Source organism: Callithrix jacchus, chromosome 20, assembly GCF_049354715.1.
Source record: "Callithrix jacchus isolate 240 chromosome 20, calJac240_pri, whole genome shotgun sequence".
Classification (NCBI taxonomy): Eukaryota; Metazoa; Chordata; class Mammalia; order Primates; family Cebidae; genus Callithrix; species Callithrix jacchus.
In genome coordinates this window covers 42,271,966-42,292,480 of record NC_133521.1, presented here as the reverse complement: position 1 = coordinate 42,292,480, position 20,515 = coordinate 42,271,966, and the positions used below count along the sequence as shown (strand labels likewise).

The following is a 20,515-nucleotide window of genomic DNA, read 5'->3' as shown; positions in this document are numbered from 1 at the left end:
GTTGTACTCCAGCCTCAGCGACAGAGTGAGACTCCATCTCAAAAATTTTTTTATAAAGAGCAAGAATCTGTTTTTTTTTTTTAAAGCCTTTCTCCCTCTCTGGACAATCATGTCTTCTTCGAAAGCTCCTTTCCCTGTAAATGCTGGTGTTCCCTGGAGCTCTGCCCCAGACCTACTTCTTCCACCTAAGCATCCTCCACGGGCCAGCCCAAACACCCTCATGGCCTAATTGCCACCCAGAGACCTGTGGCTCCCAGATCCATTATCTCCAAGCCAGGCTCTGTCCTGAGTCTCAGACCTGTCAGGCTGCTGGACATCTCCACTGCCACATCCTACCAGCAGCTCAAATGCAGTGACCCCAAGCGTGATGCAGTGTGACTACCCCATCAACCTCCCACATGGGTGCTCAGCCCAAACCTGGGAGCTTTCTGTGATTCTGTTTTTTAAGTTCAAAAATATAATTTTGGGGGTAGTATTTTGTTGAGCTTAAAAAATGTATTAAGACTTTTGGCCAGGTGAGGTGGCGCATGCCCGTATCCCAACATTTTGGTCGATGGAGGTGGGCAGATCTTTTGAGGTCAGGAGTTTGAGACCAACCTGACCTACAGGGAAAAACGCTGTTTCTACTAAAAATACAAACATTGGCCGGGTGCAGTGGCTCATGCCTGTAATCCCGGCACCTTAGGAAGTCGAGGCAGGTGAATCACTGGAGGTTAGGAATTCATGACCAGCCTGGCCAACATGGTGAAACCCTGTCTATACTAAAAATATAAAAACTGGCCATGTGCAGTGGCTCACACCTGTAATCCTAGCACTTTGGGAGGCCAAGGTGGGCAGATCATGAAGAGATTGAGACCATCCTGGCCAACTTGGTGAAACCCATCTCTACTAAAAATATAAAAATTAACTGGGCGCAGTGGTGCTCACCTGTAGTTCCAGCTACTCAGGAGGCTGAGACAGGAGAATTGCTTGAACCCTGGAGGCAGAGGTTGCAGAGAGCTGAGATTGTGCCACTGCACTCCAGCCCAGTGACAAAGCGAGACTCCATCTCAAAAAAAAAAAAAAAAGAAAAATACAAAAATTAGCTGGCCATGGTGGTACATGCCTGTAATCCCAGCTACTTGGCCTCCCGAAGTGCTGGCACCGTTAGAAATCGATGTCCTGCTTTTAGGGCGAGGCGTGGTGGCTCACGTCTCCAATCCCAGTACTTTGGGAGGCCAAGGCAGGTGGATCACCTGAGGTCAGGAGTTCCAGACCAGCCTGACCAACATGGTGAAACCCCATTTCTTCTAAAATTACAAAAAATTAGCCATGATTGGTGGTGGACCTATAATCTCAGCTGCTGGGGAGGCTGAAGCAGGAGAATCACTTGAATCCAGGAGGCAGAGGTTGCAGTGAGCTGAGATCGTGCCATTGCACTCCAGTCTGGGTGGCAAGAGCAAAAATTTCCATCTGAAAAAAAAAAATTCTGATGAAGTCTCATTTATCCAATTTTGTCTTTTATCACTCCTGCTTTTTGTGACACAGCTAAGAAATCTTTGCTTATTCTAAGATGATAAAAATTTATGTCTACATTTTCATCTAAGAGAAACTCTTAAGTTTATGTCTGTGATCCACATTGAGTTAAGTTTTGTATATGGTGTGAGGTAAGGGTCCAGCTCCATTCTTTTGCATGTACCATAGAGTTGTCCCATCACCATTTGTTGAAAAACTGTTCTTTTTCCATTGAACCATCCTGGCACTCTTGTCAAAAATCAATTGACCAGGCTGGACATGGTGGCTCACGCCTGTAATCCTAGAACTTTGGGAGGCCGAGGTGGGTGGGTCACCTGAGGTCAGGAGTTCGAGATCAGCCTGGCCTACATGGCAAAACCCCTTCTCCACTAAAAATACAAAAATTAGCTGGGTGTGGCGATGGCTACTTGGGAGGCTGAGGCACAAAAATTGCTTGAGTCCAGAGGGAGGAAGTTGCAGTGAGCCGAGATTGCACCACTTCACTCCAGCCTGAAACTCTGTCTAAATAAATAAATAAATAAAAATAAAATCAATTGACCATAAATGTAAGACTGTATTTCTGAACTCCACTGATCTCTGTGCCTGTGCTTTTGTCTGTTCCACCTTCCTTGCCTCTCCACTCCCTGTCACCCTGCATCCTTCCATTCAACAATGAGTTGTGTGTCTGTTGTCTGGGACTGGTGCTGTGCCCAGAGCTGGCATACTATGGTGAGCAAGATGAACACTATTCCTGCCCTCATAGACCTGATGTTCTAGGAGTGGATACACAATATTTGAGTAAAGGGATAAAGAATAAATGTAATTTCAGATAGTTATTAGTGAGTACTATAGAAAACAAAAAATAGTTATGTGATAGTGACTGATGGAGGGTTACGGAGGGGAACCTTGCTCTGCCATCTAGAATGGAGTGCAGTGGTGCGATCTCAGCTCACTGCCACCTCTGCCTCCTGGGTTCAAGCGATTCTCCTGCCTCAGCCTCCTGAGTATCTGGGATTACAGGCGCCTGCCACCACACCTGGCTAATTTTTGTACATTTAATAGAGGTGGGGTTTCACTATGTTGGCAAAACTCGAACTCCTAACCTCCGGTGATCTGCCTGCCTCAGCCTCCCAAAGTGCTGGGATTACAGGTGTGAGCCACTGCACTTGGCCAGAGGGGAACTTTTTGACTTTGGGATGCTGGGAAAAGCCCCTCTGAGGGAGGAGGTAACTTTTGAGGTCAGAATGAGTTTACCATGCTGATTTTGGGATGTGGTGTGCCAGGTAGAGGGGTAGAATTTGCTTGAAGATGAAACTGATACACAAAGAAGGGCAAAGTAGAGACATGAAGAGCTACAGCACCAGGATTAAACCATGCCTGAATTCCACCTTCAATGGAAAAAAGAGCCAGATTAACCATGCCTGAATTCCGCCTTCAATGGAAAAAAGAGCCGGGATTAAACCATGCCTGAATTCCACCATCAGGCATGGTTTAATCCCGGCTCTTTTTTTCCCCATTTTCCAAGCCTACTTGAATTGAGTTCTCCGTTGCCAACAACCAATTGTGTCCACACTAAAGTAAACGTTGGTCACCAAGACTAGACTTTTTAAGCCCTGAGAGGACCGGAAGATATTTGCCTAGTTCACACTCGCACACAAGTAGTTCTTATATGTCACGTATTTGTCACCAAAATATAAGAATAAGAGGTTTCACAGAGACATCCAGATTTTTTGCTTTGCCTAAACAACTGGAAGCTTGGCATTGTGCATAGCAACTATGGCGGAGCTGAGAGCCAGTGACCCTCTTTGGATGAGGAAGCTGGTCTGGACATCACACTCACTCCTGGAGGAAGAGAGACCAGAGAGGATCACCTTTTCCAGAAAAAAATCTTATATGCTGTGTGCTTGCTTCATTTACGTTCCATGCCTGCCCCCTACAGGCAAGTAAGTTAGTGACTTCCTTCGACACAAAATAGGCCCAGTGCCAGGAATGAATGAATGAATGAATGGATGGATGGATGAATTTATAGCACTTCCCAATTCCTTTTTTATTCTTTTTGACACAGGGTCTTGCTCTGTCACCCGGGCAGTGGCGTAATCATAATTTACTGAAGCATTAATCTTTTGGGTTCAAGCAATTTTCCCACCTCAGCCTCTCACGAACTGGGATTACAGGTACCTGCCACGTACCTTACTAGCTTTTATGTTTAGTTTTTTTTAGAGGCAGGGTTTTGTCATGTTGACCTGCCTGTTCTCAGACTCCTGGGCTGAAGCAACCCTCCTGCTTCTGCCTCCCAAATTGTTGGGATGATTGCACCTGGCCTACTTCCCCAATTTTTATTTATTTATTTATTTTTGAGACAGAGTCTCACTATGTCGCCCAGGCTGGAGTACAGTGGTGCAATCTTGGCTCACTGCAACCTCTACCTCCCAGGTTCAAGCAATTCTCTGCTTCGGCATACCAAGTAGCTGGGATTACAGGTGCCCACCACCACGCCTGGCTAATTTTTGTATTTTTAGTAGAGACCGGGTTTCACTATCTTGCCCAGGCTGGTCTTGAACTCCTGACTTTGAGATACACCCACCTCGGCTTCCCAAAGTGCTGGGGTTACAGGCGTGAGTCACCAGGCCCGGACTCCCAGCTTCTCCAATTCTTAACACAGTGCATAGCACATAGGTGTCAAATACTTTGATTTCTCTTAAAGAAACGTGAATAGAATTAGATTGTTTTTATATCACACTGATTGCAATTTGGGCAAATATTTACACACGATACTTATTTCCGTTACGAGGTGTGTGTTTCTCCTTTAGCTGGGCGAATGGGCAGCAAATGCTCCACATCGGGGTTCTCTTTGAAACTGATCCCTTACACTTTCAGTCCAGTAGAGGGCGATCGCAACAATGACCAGAAAGAGAACAGCAATTCAAGGCGAATGAAGGGCTTCCCAGTACCCAGTGCTTTCCCGGGATTCCTCCAGGAACGCTGAATCATGGAGACTGAGGATCGAATTCAGTATGGCAGCCACTTTTTGGGGTGGTAGTTTAGCATTTTGAACAGATAATGCATTCACATGGTGGAGAACTAAACTAAACTAACAAGGTACATAGGGAAACTCCCCACCCCAATCCCTGATCCTTTTTGCCTATCTGCCTCACCTCTACCACGGGTACTGTTACTTTTCTCTGTGTGCCCCACCAGAAGTTTTAATGCCAATATAAACAAATACAATATCTCTGAACACCCCACTCTATTTTACCCAAAAGGTAGTATTGTTCTGTACTCAGTAGCTAGCTTTGCTTTTTCTTTTTATTTATTTATTTATTTATTTTGAGACGGAGTTTCGCTATTGTTACCCAGGCTAGAGTGCAATGGCGCGATCTCGGCTCACGGCAACCTCTGCCTCCTGGGTTCAGGCAATTCTCCTGCCTCAGCCTCCTGAGTAGCTGGGACTACAGGCACACGCCACCATGCCCAGCTAATTTTTTGTATTTTTAGTAGAGACGGGGTTTCACCATGTTGACCAGGATGGTCTCGATCTCTTGACCTTGTGATCCACCCGCCTCGGCCTCCCAAAGTGCTGGGATTACAGGCTTGAGCCACCGCGCCTGGCAGCTTTGCTTTTTCAAGCTCTGTCTTGTAGAATGTTCCAGATCAGCATCTAGAAAGGGCCCTTATCCTTTCTTTTACACCTTCAGAGTCCTGCATGGCTCACCAGTGTTATTACCTATTTGTCTAGCTCCCCGTTGATGGGGACTCAGGTTAGCCCTCACTTTCTGCTTTAGAAATAAAGCTCAATGAATAACAACCCTGGATACATTTTGCACACATACAAGTGTATCTACAGCAGTGACTTTCAGCCCCAACTGAACATAAGCACCACCCAGGAGGATTTACAGAAATCCCCATATGGCTGGGCGCAGTGGTGCACACCTGCACTCTGGGAGGCGGAGGCAGGCGGATCACTTGAGCCCAGGAGTTCCAGAGCAGCCTGTGCTGTCTCTACAAAAAATACAAAAAGTAGCCAGGCATGGTGGCATGTGCCTGTAGTCTCATCTACTCTCATGGCTGAGGTGGGAGGACTGCTTGCGCCTGGGTGACAGGGTTTTCTGAGGCAGGCGAGACCTTGTCTTAAAAACAACCAACCAAACAACTCCATACCCAGGGCATATCTCAGACCGATTATATCAGAGTGTCTGGTTGTGGGATCAGGCAATCCTGGTGATTCCCATGTCCAGCCAGAGCTGGGCACCACTGACCCTACAGGGTAAATGGATTGATCAAGGGCTCACAGACTTGTAAATTTGCTAGACATTACCAACTGGCCTCCGTGGAGGCTTTATGGGGGTTGTGTCAGTTTATACTTGCACCAGCAATGCACAGGATGGTGTGGTTCTTCATAGCCTCCCTAGCAAAGGATGCTTGTCAAAGATTTTTACTTTTGCCAACTTGCTAGTTCATTTCTTTCTTAAAAAGATATCTCGGTTTTGCTTTAATTTGTATTTCTCTTATTAGGAGTTGAAGTTAGCATCTTTTCACATGTTTAAGATCATGTAATCTGTCTGGTCGTGTTCTGTGCCTATTTTTGTTTTCATTTTCTTTTTCTAAGGCTGACTTCTCTATGTGCTAGCAAGATGAATTCTCTGTTCCAGTTGCAAACACTTTTCACTGCTTTGACTATTTTTACACTTTCATGAGGTGGTATGGTATTTTTCCCCTAGATCACTTTTTATTTTATTATTTATTTATGTACTTTTGAGACAGAGTCTCACTCTATTGCCCAGGTTGGAGTGCAGTGGTGCAATCTTGGCTCACTGCAACCTCTGCCTCCTGGGTTCAAGTGATTCTCCTGCCTCAGCCTCCTGGTAGCTGGGATTACAGGCACCCACCACCATGCCTGGCTAATTCTGTATTTTTAGTGGAGATGGGGTTTCACCATGTTGGCCAGGCTGGTCTTGATCTCCTGGCTTCAGGTGATCCACCCACCTCGGACTCTCAAAGTGCTGGGATTACAGGTGTGAGCCACCATGCCCAGCCTGCTAGATCACTTTTTATATGTTCGAATGTATTCATCTTTTCAATGGTTTTGGATTTGGATTTGGGTAACATGGTTTATGGTTAGAAGGAAACTCTCCATATTTTCTTATGGCACTTTTGTGATTTTCTTTTTTTTTTTGAGACGGAGTCTCACTGTGTTGCCCAGGCTGGAGTGCAATGGCATGATCTCAGCTCACTGCACCCTCTGCCCCCCAGGTTCAAGCGATTCTCCTGCCTCAGTCTCCCAAGTAGCTGTGATTACTGGCACCCACAACTATGCCTGGCTAATTTTGTATTTTTAGTAGAGATGGGGTTTCACCATGTTGACCAGGCTAGTCTAGAACTCCTGAGCTTGTGAGCTCCTCCCACCCCAGCCTCCCAAAGTGCTGGGATTACGGGCACGACCCACTGCGCCTGGCCTGATTTCCTTTGTGTTTAAATTTTTGATCCTTTTGGAATTTTCCCTGATCAATGGATCCGTTTTTGCTCATCTTTCCAGTGGCCCATTGTCCCGTTTCCCTTGTTAAGGAGTTAGGGAGGAACTACTCTGTAGGGCATGAAATGAGAATTTATTTGTTTTTGTCTTGTTTATAGCAGCATCTGCCTCTACTCCTCTGAGACTGTGTTCCTGCCCACCCACCCATTCAACTAAGCATTGGTTGATTGATTCATTCATTCAATTTCTTGTTTTTTGTTTTTTTTTTTTTCTTGCTGAGAATTCCAATATTACTCGGACATTGTCCCTGACCTTTTGGGTTTTCATTTAGGATTTATTTTTATCACTTTAAAACAACAATAATGATATTTTATCGAATGTCTAGTGTATTTGTTACATGTATCATTTCAATTAAACTGAAAGTAGTGGTGGTGTCCGTTACGTTATTTTTCCGATTTGAGGAAAGTAATTTCAGAGTGGTTTTAAGGCTTTCCAACGGCCCTCAGTTGGAAAGTGGCAGTGCTGAATGCAATTCAAGAGCCCAGTCTTCAGAACCCTGGCTTTTCACCTGCCTAGATGCTGTAACTGGTCTCTGCGGAGCGTCTGGATGGGGGAATGAATGAATGAATGAGTCAGTGAAGGAATGAGGAAGACAGAATGAGTCAGCTCCTGCTTTCAGAGAAGCCCGAAGGGAGAGGTTAAGATGGGAATCCAAATGACCAGAATCCAGAATAAACAGTGAGCCCACCAGCGTTTTGGAAGCAGTCCACTTTCTACCCCCCTCCTATTCAAAATACTTTATTCTTTCCAATTCCTCCCCACCTAGAATCCATGGAACCAAACGCTGGGGTAGGGACGGTGGCCAGCCTGTCTCCTTGGGTTTGATGCCTTACATCATCCACGTGGAGGTCCCTGGTGGAGCTTGGCAGCCCTACAGCATCAGGGGCAGGGGGGTGGGGAGAATGAGTAAGGGGGAGAGGGGGAGTAAGAGGAGGCAGCAGGGGACAGGGAGGGAGCAGATACCAGAAGGGTTAGTGGAGAAGAGGGAGGAGAAGCCGGGAGAAGCAGGGGAGGGGTCAAGGAGGAGGAAAGAAGAGACCTTGGGGAGAAGGAAGTAGGGAGGACGACGAAGTTTTGGGCTGGGATAGGCAAGAGGGAGGAGGAGAAGACAGGAATAAGGGGGTAAGGGAGAAAGAGGGGAGGGAAGGGACGGAGGGAGGACAGATCAGGGAAGTGGGGGAAGCAAGGGGTGGGGGGAAGCAAGGGTGGGGGGAAGAAGAGGAAGGAGGAGGGAAAGGAGGAAGGCGGGGTGGGAAAAGGGGTTGGGAAAGTGGAAGTTGCCAGAGAGGGGTCGGGAGGGGAGGAGGGGAAGTGAGAAGGAGGAGGAGGGAGCAGAAGGATGTGGGTTGGGGGGGAGAGCTTAGGGATGTTGGGGGTAAGAGAGCGGGCGGGAGGAGAGAGAGGGAGGAGGCAAAGCCCCTACTCCGGCCCCCACCGCGGAGTTGCGCAAGCCTCCCGGGCTGGGATTGGCTGACGGAGAATCAAGACGCTCCGCCCCTGCAGCCCGGCTGCCAATGACGAGGCGGGTCGCGGCCTGGGAGGCCAATGGGCGCGGGGGGGGCGGGGCGGGCCGAGGCCTGGGGTCCCGGCGCGCGTTCCGTCCGCAGTGGGAGCCGCCGCCGCCGCGCTCGGAGCTCGCAGGCGCCGCGTCGCCGTCGCCACCGCCTCCCGCCCGTGCGCCCTCGGCGCGTCCCCGCCGCGCTCCCATCCCCGCCGCCGGCCAGGGGCGCGCTCGGCCGTCCCGGGCAGTGTCCCCGCTGCGGCCCCGCGGCGATGGCCACCAAGATCGACAAAGAGGCTTGCCGGGCGGCGTACAACCTGGTGCGCGACGACGGCTCGGCCGTCATCTGGTAGGAACTTCTCATTCCTCTCCGCGCCCCGCTCCCCGGGCTCGCGCGGGGCCTCGCGCGCCGAGCCGGCCTCCAGGCGGGACGGGTTCGGGACCTCCCGCGCTGTCTTCCTCGCCGGACTCCGGGACGGCGTGCCAGGCCCCCGCGGGCTCCTCCGTGGCCGGCGCGCCCGTTAGATCGTTCTCCGCGAGCGCCGCGCCGCGCGGCCACCAGCGCTAATGTGTGTGTGTGTGTGTGTTTTTTCTTCTCCCAACCCAAAGGGTGACTTTTAAATATGACGGCTCCACCATCGTCCCCGGCGAGCAGGGAGCGGAGTACCAGCACTTCATCCAGCAGTGCACAGGTAGGGGGGCGCGCCTGCAGGGCGGATGCGTAGTCGTGGGGAGGTTGTCTGCACCCGGGGAGCGGCGGCTAAGGCCAGCCCGGGAGGAACCGGTGGCCACGTGCGGTGACCCTAGCGCACAGCGTGGGAGGAGCCCGATGGGAGTGTTTTAAGGCCCCATAAAACCTTCTCTCCTCTGGACCTGAAGCAAGCGAAGTGACCCACCTGCCTCCGCCCTTCCACAATGCCCTCTCCAGGCCGGCGGCGTTTACCCGCTGTGGTTCACTGTTTTTCCAAGGTCAACTCGTGTGTTTCCATACTCCAGTGTCCAGCTCTTCCCACCATCCCCTTTGAGCCCAAATACGAACAGGCTAGGGGCTGGTTGGGAGGGAAAGAAACTCAGCCGCGCCCTCTTTTCTCCCGCTATCATTGTCTGCCCGTGTGCTGATTTGATGTGATTTTTAACTTGAGGAGTAGAGGCAGATGCAAAAGAGTACACATCGTATTATTCCATTTATAAGAAATCCTAGACAAGGTGAAGCTAATCTATGGTGTGAATGTCAGAATTGAGGTTAGCTTTTGGGGCAGATAGCCACTGATGGGGAGGGGCACACCACCGGGACTGCTGGGAGCCGGGAATGTCCCATATGTTGATCTGGGAGGGCATTACTCAGGTGTATATCCCCGTGAAAAATCAGCAGACTGTATACTTAAGATTTGTGTGCCTTAGGCACTTCGGTGTGGTGTGTGATCCATGAAAAGAAAGACCACGTGGCAGGCATCACCATCAACCCCCAGTAGTGGCAGAGGCTGTGTGATGTTGCCGTGGGAACCCTTTAAAGAGGTCTTTAGTTGGAAGCAAACTTTCTCAGACAAAGGCAGCACAGGTCGCAGCTTAAGGCGTGGACCCTCAGCCAGACTTGTTTTCTTCTTTTTGAGATGGAGTCTTGCTCGGTTGCCCAGGCTGGAGTACAGTGGTACAATCTCAGCTGACTGCATCCTCCGTCTGCCAGGTTCAAGTGATTCTCCTGCCTCAGCCTCCAGAGTATCTGGGACTACAGGCGCCCACCACCATGCCCAGCAAATTTTTTGTAGTTTTAGTAGAGACAGGGCTTCACCCTGTTGGCCAGGCTGGTCTCAAACTTCTGACCTCAGGTGATCAGCCCGCCTTGGCCTCCCGAAGTGCTGGGATTGCAGGCATGAGCCACCCACCCAGCCAGCGGTGTGGGTTTGAATCCCTGAATGGCTACTTCCTGGACGTGTGGTTTGGAGCGAGTTTCTTTATCTCTGGGGGTTTTAGTTTCTTGACCTGCATTCTCACAGTGCTGTTGTGAGGACCAGTGAGTCAGTGTGTATAAAATGCTCAGAACAGTGTCTGGACAAGCTACATGATTGTTTGCGAAATAAATAAAAAATACAAAATTGGGCCAAGGATCATGTGGGTGTTTCTTTCCTTAACTGCTTCCATAATCAAATTATAATTTGTATTTAGTTAAATTTAAAGGGTATTTGTGGAGTGACTGCTAGAGGCTGGGTGATACCAAGAACACACGCGCGCACACACACACAACTAAAATTTCTCCTTGAGTGCTGGCTCTAGACATTCATTCATTGCTTTTGTAAACAGTTGGCCTAAAATAGCAGCATGAAGCACTGTAACGACGTGGAGAGTTGGCAGGGCAGGATTTGAACCCAGGCCTCCGTCCCTCCACCTCTGTGACTGAATGCTTTTGCAAGTGGAATAAGTGCAAACTCTTAACTTTCTCCCCTCCGGTGAGCGAACAGCCAGGAGATTCAGCAGTATTTCTACTTTGCCGGCTCTGAGGCTGTGCTTTGCCGGCCAGCTTCCTTCCCTGAATTCGGGTTCTCTTCTCCCAGTGCCCACCCGTTACTCCCCTCCCCCATCAAACCATGTTCTGTGTCTGAACCTCCTGTTCTCTCCAGCAAGTAGGTGATGAAGAAGAGAGCATCCCTCCCATCAGGAGACTCCTGGCAAGTACTCCCAGGCCTTGGTGCGGTGGGGGAACACCTCCTTCCCGAAGGCTTGTGGTTTTCTGCTCAGACCCACCCCCTGCCCTCCAGGGATGGGAGTGGGGAGTGGTGAACGTCTGGCGAGGAAGCTAAAAATGCTTCCCTGCTGCGTGCTGTGTGTGAATCCTCATGAATGGGCCTTGGGAGCTTCAGCTGAAGTCGGCTTTCTTTCCCTGCCATCTGTTGGACAAATGCATAGGGGAATTACGGTTGCTGTGTCTGCTCTTGTTCCTCTTGGAAAAGCTTGTTCCTTCCTGCTGTTGTGTCCTCATAACACGGGGACAGTGTTCTCAACACCAGCACTGACTGGATACCAGTCACCACGCTTGACACCCTTGTCTGGCATATGCCTCAGAACAGCCCCGTGTGGCCCGTACTGACTTTACTGCCGTTCTACGATGAGGAAACTGAGGCCCAGAGAAATTCATAGACTTCCCGAGTTTACCCAGCTAGAAAGTGGCAAAGCCAGGACTTGAACCCAGGCAGGCTAGCTCAGGGCCTGTGCTCCTGGCCTCTGAGGAAGTTGTTTAGATTCTCACCTCTTGTGGGATTGTCTGCAGGTTGCAAATGACCTTTGCCCACTTGTGATGCAGTGAGGGCTCTTTTGTGGCTCTGATTCCCTGCCAGGTATCTTGACAGGCCTGAGAAAAAAGGTTCCACTCTGGCTCCGGCTTCCTGCTTCCAAACATCTTACAAGATGGGCAGCAGACTTGGAAGGCCAGAAACAGCCACAGTTTCTTCCTTATACACTTGGGGTACGGGCCTTCCCAGGGCCCTGCCCTCCTCCCAACACTGCCCGCTCTGGAACTCAGTCACACTCTCTGAAACATACCTTCCCTGGCCCGCCCACCCCAGTCTGCCTACTGTCCCTTCTCCCCTTCCTCCCTCAGGGCTTCCCAGAGTGGGATCTCTCCACCCAGCCTCCCTTCCTCATCTCTCCCCATCCCCCTGGCCTGGCCTTTCCTCTCTTGGAGCTGTTTTTCAGAGGGCCGCTGGGTGTCTGTCTGCCAGGCCAGTGCCCCTGCACTCATCCTCCTGATCTGTCTGCTGCCAGGCCAGTGCCCCTGTACTCATCCTCCCGATCTGTCTGCTGCCATGCCAGTGCCCCTGTACTCATCCTCCCGATCTGCCTGCTGCCAGGCCAGTGCCCCTGCACTCATCCTCCCGATCTGTCTGTGCTGCCAGGCCAGTGCCCCTGCACTCATCTTCTCGATCTGCCTGCCTGCCTGCCAGGCCAGTGCCCCTGCACTCATCCTCCCGATCTGCCTGCCTGCCAGGCCAGTGCCCCTGCACTCATCTTCTCGATCTGCCTGCCTGCCTGCCAGGCCAGTGCCGCTGCACTCATCCTCCCGATCTGCCTGCTGCCAGGCCAGTGCCCTGCACTCATCCTCCCTATCTGCTTGCTGCCAGGCCAGTGCCCCTGCACTCATCCTCCCAATCTGCCTGCTGCCAGGCCAGTGTCCCTGCACTCATCCTCCCTATCTGCCTGCCTGCCAGTGGGACCCGGCACCTTCTGCTTCTTGTGGACCTGCCTGGCTCCCGGCCTTTGTCGCTGCCTGCCCCACCGCTGCCTCTGCCCCACCACCACCTCTGCCCTGCCACCGCCTCTGCCCCACCACCACCTCTGCTCCGCCACCACCTCTGCTCCGCCACCGCCTCTGCCCCACCACCGCCTATGCTGTTGCTTCTTGTTCCATAGTTCTGTTTGCCTGGGATGGTCAGAGACATTGCAAGGGCAGTGAGAGATGCCCAGTGCACATGAATGTAAGCAGAAAATCCTAAGCCTCCTAGGCTGGGAACTCCAGGGGAAGTTCCAGCAGCAGCAAAGGCTGCCCAGACTCCAAACAGCTCTCTTCCTTCTAGCTCTGTCTTTATCCTTCATCTCCATTCTTGCGGGGAGGGGAAGGTTTACCCCCCGGGTAGAGCCATTTTGGTGGCGAGACAGAGCAAGCCTCTTTGCCAGTGATTGGGGGGGGGGGTCCCTGAACTGACTGTCTTTGGCCCCCCTGAGGTCATGTGCCCATCCCCAGACCAATCACTGGGACTCTGGGTGGCCAGGCCTGGACCACATGCCCATCCCTGGAGTTGGGGAATGGGGCAGTCCCACCCAAAGCAGGAGACTGACTGGAGGAGGTGGCTTCCTAGGGAAGAATGGCATGCCACTTTCAGAAAAGGGTCCATTTGTCCCTTAACATCCCCACCTTCCTCTTTATAGCAGCAGTCTCTTTGCCCTTAATTTTCTTTGTCTGGTGTCCACTCTGTTCTCCCTTGCTGGGGTAAATCTTTCTGCAGTACATTTCTAGTCAAGTCACTCCTCTCATTAACCTTCTATGGCTCCCTTCTGCCCACTGGATTACACTCAGGCTGTCTGCTTGACTTTCTAGTTGGTCTGTCCCCACCCACATCTCCTCGCCAGTAGCTCCACACAGCCTCCCTCATGCACCTGCAGCCCAACACTGAGACTTTCCCCGCCTTGGTGTTTTCGATTTTGGAGGTTTCTACCATGAGGAATTCCTCTTCCTCATGGATTCAGCTGCCCACCTAGCTTAGTGTGATTCCTTCTTTATTTCAACTCTGAGGACACTTTGGAATCAGAAACACTCTAGGCCAGGCATGGTGGCTCACGCCTGTAATCCCAGCACTTTGGGAGGCCGAGGCAGGCAGATCATGTGAGGTCAGGAGTTTGAGACCAGCCTGACCAACATAGTGAAACCCTGCCTCTACTAAAAATACAAAAATTGGCAGGGGTGTGATTGCGGGTGCCTGTCATCCCAGCTACTCGGAGGCTGAGGCAGGAGAATTGCTTGAACTGGGGAGGCAGAGGTTCCAGTGAGCCAAGATCACACCACACCATTGTACTCCAGCCTGGGCAACAGAGTGAGCCTCTGTTTCAAAAAAAAAAAAAAAGAAAAGAAGAAAGAAACATTCTAGATTGACATCTCAGCTCTGCTTCTCACTCACTGTGTGGCCTTGGACAAGTACATTCCTCCCTCTGTGCCTCAATTTTTAGGTCTGTAAAATGGGGATCCTGACATCCCTACCTCTGAGGGTGACTGGGAGGGTTCACTGGACTAATGCATCTAAAATGAGAGCACTGGCCGTGGTACGTGTTGGCTGCCCTTACCACTGCTTTTCTTTTCTTTTTTTGAGACAGAGTCTTTCTCTGTCGCCCAAGCTGGAGTGCAGCATCTGCCTCCCAGGGTCAAGTGATTCTCCTGCCTCATCCTCCTGAGGTTTGGGTTTTGTCGGACGGCCTGGGTTTGAATACTCGGCAGTCATGCGCTCTGCAGCAGGTGAGTTACCGTCTGGTAACCTGCTACAGTGTGGTCGTTAGGAGGATTAAGGAAGCAAGTCCTTGTGCTGCTTGGGACATAGTGGGCGCTCCATAAATGTCAGTCACCGCGATTGCCATTTTTGTTTGTGGAATTTAAGTGATGTGGGAGTAGAGTTCAGAAGCACCAAGAAGATGGAAGCGGGGGAGACGATGGGAAGGAAGTGGGTGCTGAGCTGGGCTGGAGGGTCACAGGTTCACAGGACAGAGCCCCTGGGAGCCGGAAGCAGTCAGGGCTTAGCTGGCCGATGTGGATGGAAAGGGGCCATTTACCAGACTGACTGGTCATGTGGGCTACCTGACCACAGTAGAAAGGGTTTACAGGTCACCTGTGTGTGACCAGGCAGTGGCTGGGGCTGTCTGTGAAATCACATTTTGTTTCTGTATCATTCAAGTAATACATATTCTTTGTAGCATATTCATAAAGTAAGACTAAACCAAAAGAGGAGAGTGCCGAGTAGATAGAGTTCAAATAGAGTTCACCACTCAGAAGCCTTGTTTCCTCATTCATTCGTTTATTCCTTCATTCTCCTGTTCATTTACTCATCCAGCGCTTTCACCACAGGCGAGTGTCACTCTGTGGGGCATGGTTCCAGGCACTGAGGGTAACTATAGAAGCAGAGAAGGCCCCTGTCCTCATGGAACTGACATTTTATTGTCATCTTCCAGGACAGACCACTGGTCTCATTTTTGTGTATATTGTTGAAATATTTTTCTATATGTAATTATATTTCACATGGGGATCATAGTATAGATATTTTAGAGCCACCCCCCCCCACCACTGTAATTCCAAAGCTTCCTCCCTATCTTCCCCTCTTCTGCAGTAGAGTTTAAAATGGCTACATAGTTTCTTTCATACAAATGTAACATTGTTAACCCAGTCCTCTATCCATGGACTCCAAATTATCTGTTGCAAGCAGTTTTATTTTAGAAGGAATCCAGGCATCTGGGAATGAGTCCAGTTGTCTGTTGGTGCAGATTTTAGAGCGGTTTGGTTAAAAGCATCAGTGGTAGAGCTGGGGTGTCTTGTTTTGAACGATAGCCTTGGTGTGCTGTGTGACCTTGTTGGGCCGATCTCCCAGCCCCTGTTTTCTCGTCTGTAAAGATGGGATAATGACTGCAGGTAAGTTGTTGTAAGGGTAAGCTGGCATGCTCCATCTAAAGCTTGTAGAAGACTGCCTGATACAGGGTAAATGCTCAGTAAATGTGGTTATTGTTAAAATAGCACCTTCTAGAAGGCGTTACGTATTAATGGGTAGGTTGAAATAAATTTGAGATGTGGCGTGGTTTCCAGAAAAGGCATCTTCAAGAAGGGCAGCATCCACTTGGTTGGAGGTAGGTGCCCTGTGACATTTGTTGGACGATGTTCTGGGTGGAGATGATACTCCCCTGAGGCTCTGGTCAGTCCTAAACGTCACACAGAGAGATGTAGGAATTGATTTTTTTTTTTTTTTTTTTGAGACAGAGTCTTGCTCTTGTCACTCATGCTGGAGTATAATGGCACAATCTCGGCTCACTGTAACCTCTGCCTTCCGGGTTCAAGCAATTCTCCTGCCTCAGCCTCCTGAGTAGCTGGGATTACAGCCACGCCCTCCCCCCCGCCCCCGCCACGCCTGGCTAGTTGTTATTGCTTTTAGTAGAGATGGGATTTCGCCATGTTGGCCAGGCTGGTCTTGAACCCCTGACCTTGTGATCTGCCTGCCTCGGCCTCCCAAAGTGAGGAATTGATGTTTTTTACTGTCCAGCATTCCCTCCTTTGGGGGAACCTCTCCCGTCCATTTCATAATAATCCTGGTCAGCCAATGTGGTTCCTGTGAGAGGTCACATGACCCAGCCCTGGACAATCAGAGTAAGCCACGCCTCTGCTAACTGATTAGTTCAAGGGCCCATGTGACTCAGATCTGGGCAATCAGATTCATCCCTGAGACTTTGGACAGAGTTAGCAAAGAGTCTTTTTATCTTTCTCTAGGATTAAAATGAATAAGAATGATGAGGTTGGAGGTCACAGGGCCTGACTACCATTTATAGAGACAGCCTGTCTGAGAACTCAGGAACAGAGCCTGGTGGGGAGGTGGAGACAGGTGATGCGGCTTTGTCCTTAGACTGTTCACTTTCATGAGCCAATTAGTATTTTTTCTTAGGCCACTGTGAGTGGTTTCTGGATTTTGTTTCCATCTAAAAGAGTCCTGGCCGGAGCCTCCAGGTTAGGCAGCTGGAAACAGCCTCGGAGGAGAGGAGGATCCAGGCAGGACAAGGAATTTAAAGTCTTTCATGTGAGCATTGACTGAGGAAATTGAGCATATTTAACCTTGTGAGGTTAAGAGGAGAGATCCTCGGGGGGGACACGGGTATTGTCTTCAGATGTTTGAGGGGCTGTCATGTGGCAAGTGTGGACTTCTTGTGTTCCTACCCCCACACTAACACTGTGTGGTAAATGGGACCACACAGTAGGAATTCAGGGACAGTGTGTTAGTCGGTTCTCACACTGCCGTGAAGAAATACCCAAGACAGGGTCATTTATAAAGAAAAGAGGTTTAATTGACTCACAGCCTTGCATGGCTGGCGAGGCCTCAGGAAACTTACAATCATGCAGAAGGGGAATTAAACACATCCTTCTTTACATGGCGTGAGGAGCCAAGCAGAGGGGAAGCCTGTTGTATAACCATCAGCTCTTGTGAGAACTCACTGTCACCAGAGCAGTGTGGGGGAAGCGGCCCCTGTGATTCCGTTACCTCCACCTGGTCCTGCCCTTGACACGTGGGCATTGTTAGCATTCAAGGTGAGATTCGGGTAGGGACACAGAGCCAAACCGTATCAGATAGCTTTTGGGTTGATCTGTATGATTGTATTTTTTAGTAGAGACAGGGGTTTCACCATATTGGCCAGGCTGGTCTCTAACTCCTGACCTGGTGATCCACCCACCTCAGCCTCCCACAGTGAGCCACCAGGCCCAGCCTTTTATTTTGCTTTTGAGACAAGATCTTGCCCTAACACCCAGGCTGGAGTGCAGTGACGTCGTCTTGGCTCACTGCAACCTCTCCTCCCAGGCTCAAGCAATTCCCCTGCCTCAGCCTCTCCAGTAGCTGGGACTACAAGTGCCTACTACTAGGCCCGGCTCATTTTTGTATCCTTTGTAGAGATGCGGTTTTGCTGTGTTGTCCAGGTTGGTCTCAAACTCTTGGGCTCAAGCGATCCACTTACCTTGGTCTCCCAAAATGTTGCAATTACAGGTGTGAGCTACCCTGCCCGGCCAGGGTTTTATTTTCGAGTGATACCCTGGAGGGCTACTGAGACAACTGTAATTTTCTGCACCGTGCAGTCTCCCGCTGCCTTCTCTGCCCACGTATCTGTTGCTGGGAGGCCCTGAGCCACACTGTGTGGCTTTATTTGTGTGTCCAAAGGGGCATGGGCTTTGTGATGGCTCCTGTAGTCTGCCGATGGTGGTATTGGTGGTTTCTTTGTGTTTGTGGCCGTGTCACCCATGATGAAGGGTGGTAGATGTGTACCTTCCTGGCTGAGTGCGCTGTCTCATGTTCAAAAAAGGCATTTCCTAAATATTAGTTCAGTTGGGTTTTTGCTGCTTGAAAATCTTCAGAAATTAATGTAAACTTTGTGAAAACATTGCTTAGAGCTTTTATAGGTGTTCTAAACACCTCGTGGTCTCCCTTCCTTTCTTGGCCCCGTTTCATCCGGGCGCCCATCCACTCCCAATGCCGGGAGCTCTATGCCTAGGTCTCTGAAAACATTCCAGTTGCCAAGTGTAGTGGTCACTTCTTCGTCTCGCATCCCCTTTACCTCCCTCCAGCATTTGCCCGTGGCCATCCTCACCTCCTGAGAAAATAACCCCCTTCGCTTCTGCTTCTGCACAGCTCGATTTGCCTAGTTCTTCTTTTATGTCTCTCTCCTGTCATTTTCACTTCCTTCTGCTGCTTCTCCTTCCCCCTCCTGCCAGGTAAGTCTGGGTGTTTCTTAGGGCTCCACCCTTGATTGTGACCTTGTCCTTCTCCAGGACATTTCTTGAGCATCTACTATGTGCCAAGCCCTTTGCCAAGTACTGAACCGAGTCCTTTCCCTGACCCCAGTCAGCTTGCAGTCCAGGCCAGGGGTGGTTTTCTAGGCTGCAGGTTGGGTTGCTCCCCAGCCCTCCCACTCCCAACACCTTTCCCTGTAAGGTCCAAACACTCAGACGTGACATGGGTGCCCTTTATGACAGGTACTGGCCAGCCAGTGCCTCCAGTGCATGTCTCCAACACACACGACAGTGATCTCCAGGGTGCCCAGTCCCAGGCACTACGTAGGGGCTCTGCGTGTATTAGCTCATGTAATTTATCTTATCTCTGAGGGAGTTAGGAGCACAGTGACACCCAGAGGTAGGAATTATCCCCATTTCACTCAGAAGGAACCTGACATTTCCTTGGAGAGCCAGAGTCGCTTACTGGAGATGCTGCAGTCAGCGCAGGAACTGCACGTTGACTCCAGGTCTGTGTCTGAGGCACCTTGCCCTTCCCCAGGCTGTGCCGCCCTGCCCTTCCCCAGGCTGTGCCACCCTGACCTTCCCCAGGCTGTGCCGTCCTGCCCTTCCTCAGGCTGTGCCACCCTGCCCTTCCCCAGGCTGTGCCACCCTGCCCTTCCCCGGGCTGTGCCACCCTGCCCTTCCCCGGGCTGTGCCGCCCTGCCTTCCTGCTTCCCTAGGCATGGTGGACACTCTTCCCTCTGCCTGCACTGTCTTTGTTTTGCTTTCTTGGAGGACTTCTACACACCCATCAAGGCCCAGTGTAAATGTTCCCTCTGCTCGGACGCCCTCCTTTTCTTCGTGGTGCTGGTGTCCTGTGTGGTGGTTGTGTGCACGTCTGTTTCTTCAGCTCCTTGGTGGAGAATCCCCTCCCTTCATGGTTAGCTGGCTCCCAATCTCTTTTTCCCCCTGGGTATGTCACTTACTTGAGTGGGCCCAAGTCATGAGCTCATTCCTGGGGTGTAGGTTTTCCCAGCAAGTGCTGGCTCTCCACCCCTTTGTCTCTTGCTTAGAGAAGAGAACCCATGCCTGGGTTCACATTCCAGCCCTATTATGAGCTGTGAGTACCTGGAACACAATCCCACAGTTAACTTCTGTGGGCGCTGGGACAGAATCCCCAGTTAAGTGCTGTGGATGCTGGGACAGAATCCTGCAGGGACCCTTAGAGGAATGTGGAGGGCGCAGCCCTGGGAGGCAGGGGCACATAGCTGCTGACTCTTGTCCCCCATTGGTTGAGGGGTCCTTCAGGGGCTTTAGGGTTTCTGCACTCCAGACTGTGCCTCTGTGGGGTTGAGCAGCTGGCACATGGCAGGATGTCGTGGTGTACCCAAGTGGCTACTCCCATGACCACTGGAACCAGAGGTGGCCGTTGAGAAGGTGACAAGGAGTCAAAAAACATCTCCTTGCAGTGTTTAGCAGTGCCTGAGATCACAGCCGCATGTGCAGTCCTGCATCTGTTGATTGGTGACTTTCCCGGGGGCACCAGGCCCTGTGGGGCAGACACTGGTCAGCTTCGTTCCCTGCAGTATTGGCAGCGCCGGGAACGGTACCTGGCATCCTGCACAGATGTTGTTGAGTAGGCAAATGAATGACAGTCTGTGTAGATGTCCAAGAGCTAAACTGACACAGGAGGGGCTGCTGTCCCCTCCTCCAGAATAACAGCCCAGCAGTCCACAAGGCTCCCCAGCCACTACCGCTGGCCACGTGACTGCTCTGGCCCCAGGCCCAGGCCTCTTTCTCCAGAGCCCAGGCATCACCACCTTCCTCTCCCTCTTAGACATGTGCCTGTGACTTTTCTCATTCAGCTCGGTGGCCTCAACAGTGGCAGGTCCCCACAGGCCGGTTTCTGAAGGCAGGCGTGACGCCTCGGCATTTAATCTTTTCTGTCATTCGTGTGTGTTGAAACAAACCTGCCAGAGATCTCGGCTTTGGTTTATGGTCCTAC

The 20,515-nt window shown here is 50.9% G+C and overlaps 1 protein-coding gene across 1 annotated transcript in view; it reads left to right on the top strand.

The window, feature by feature from the left end:
- The first annotated feature begins 8,632 nt into the window (after positions 1 to 8,632).
- COTL1 (coactosin like F-actin binding protein 1) overlaps positions 8,633 to 20,515 on the top strand; it is a 46,772-nt gene continuing 34,889 nt past the window's right edge. Inside the window, exons 1-2 of the mRNA XM_002761216.7 lie at positions 8,633 to 8,874; positions 9,135 to 9,217. Of these exons, the coding sequence (XP_002761262.1) occupies positions 8,798 to 8,874; positions 9,135 to 9,217 (160 nt within the window). The 5' untranslated portion in view covers positions 8,633 to 8,797. The remainder of the gene's footprint in view (positions 8,875 to 9,134; positions 9,218 to 20,515) is intronic.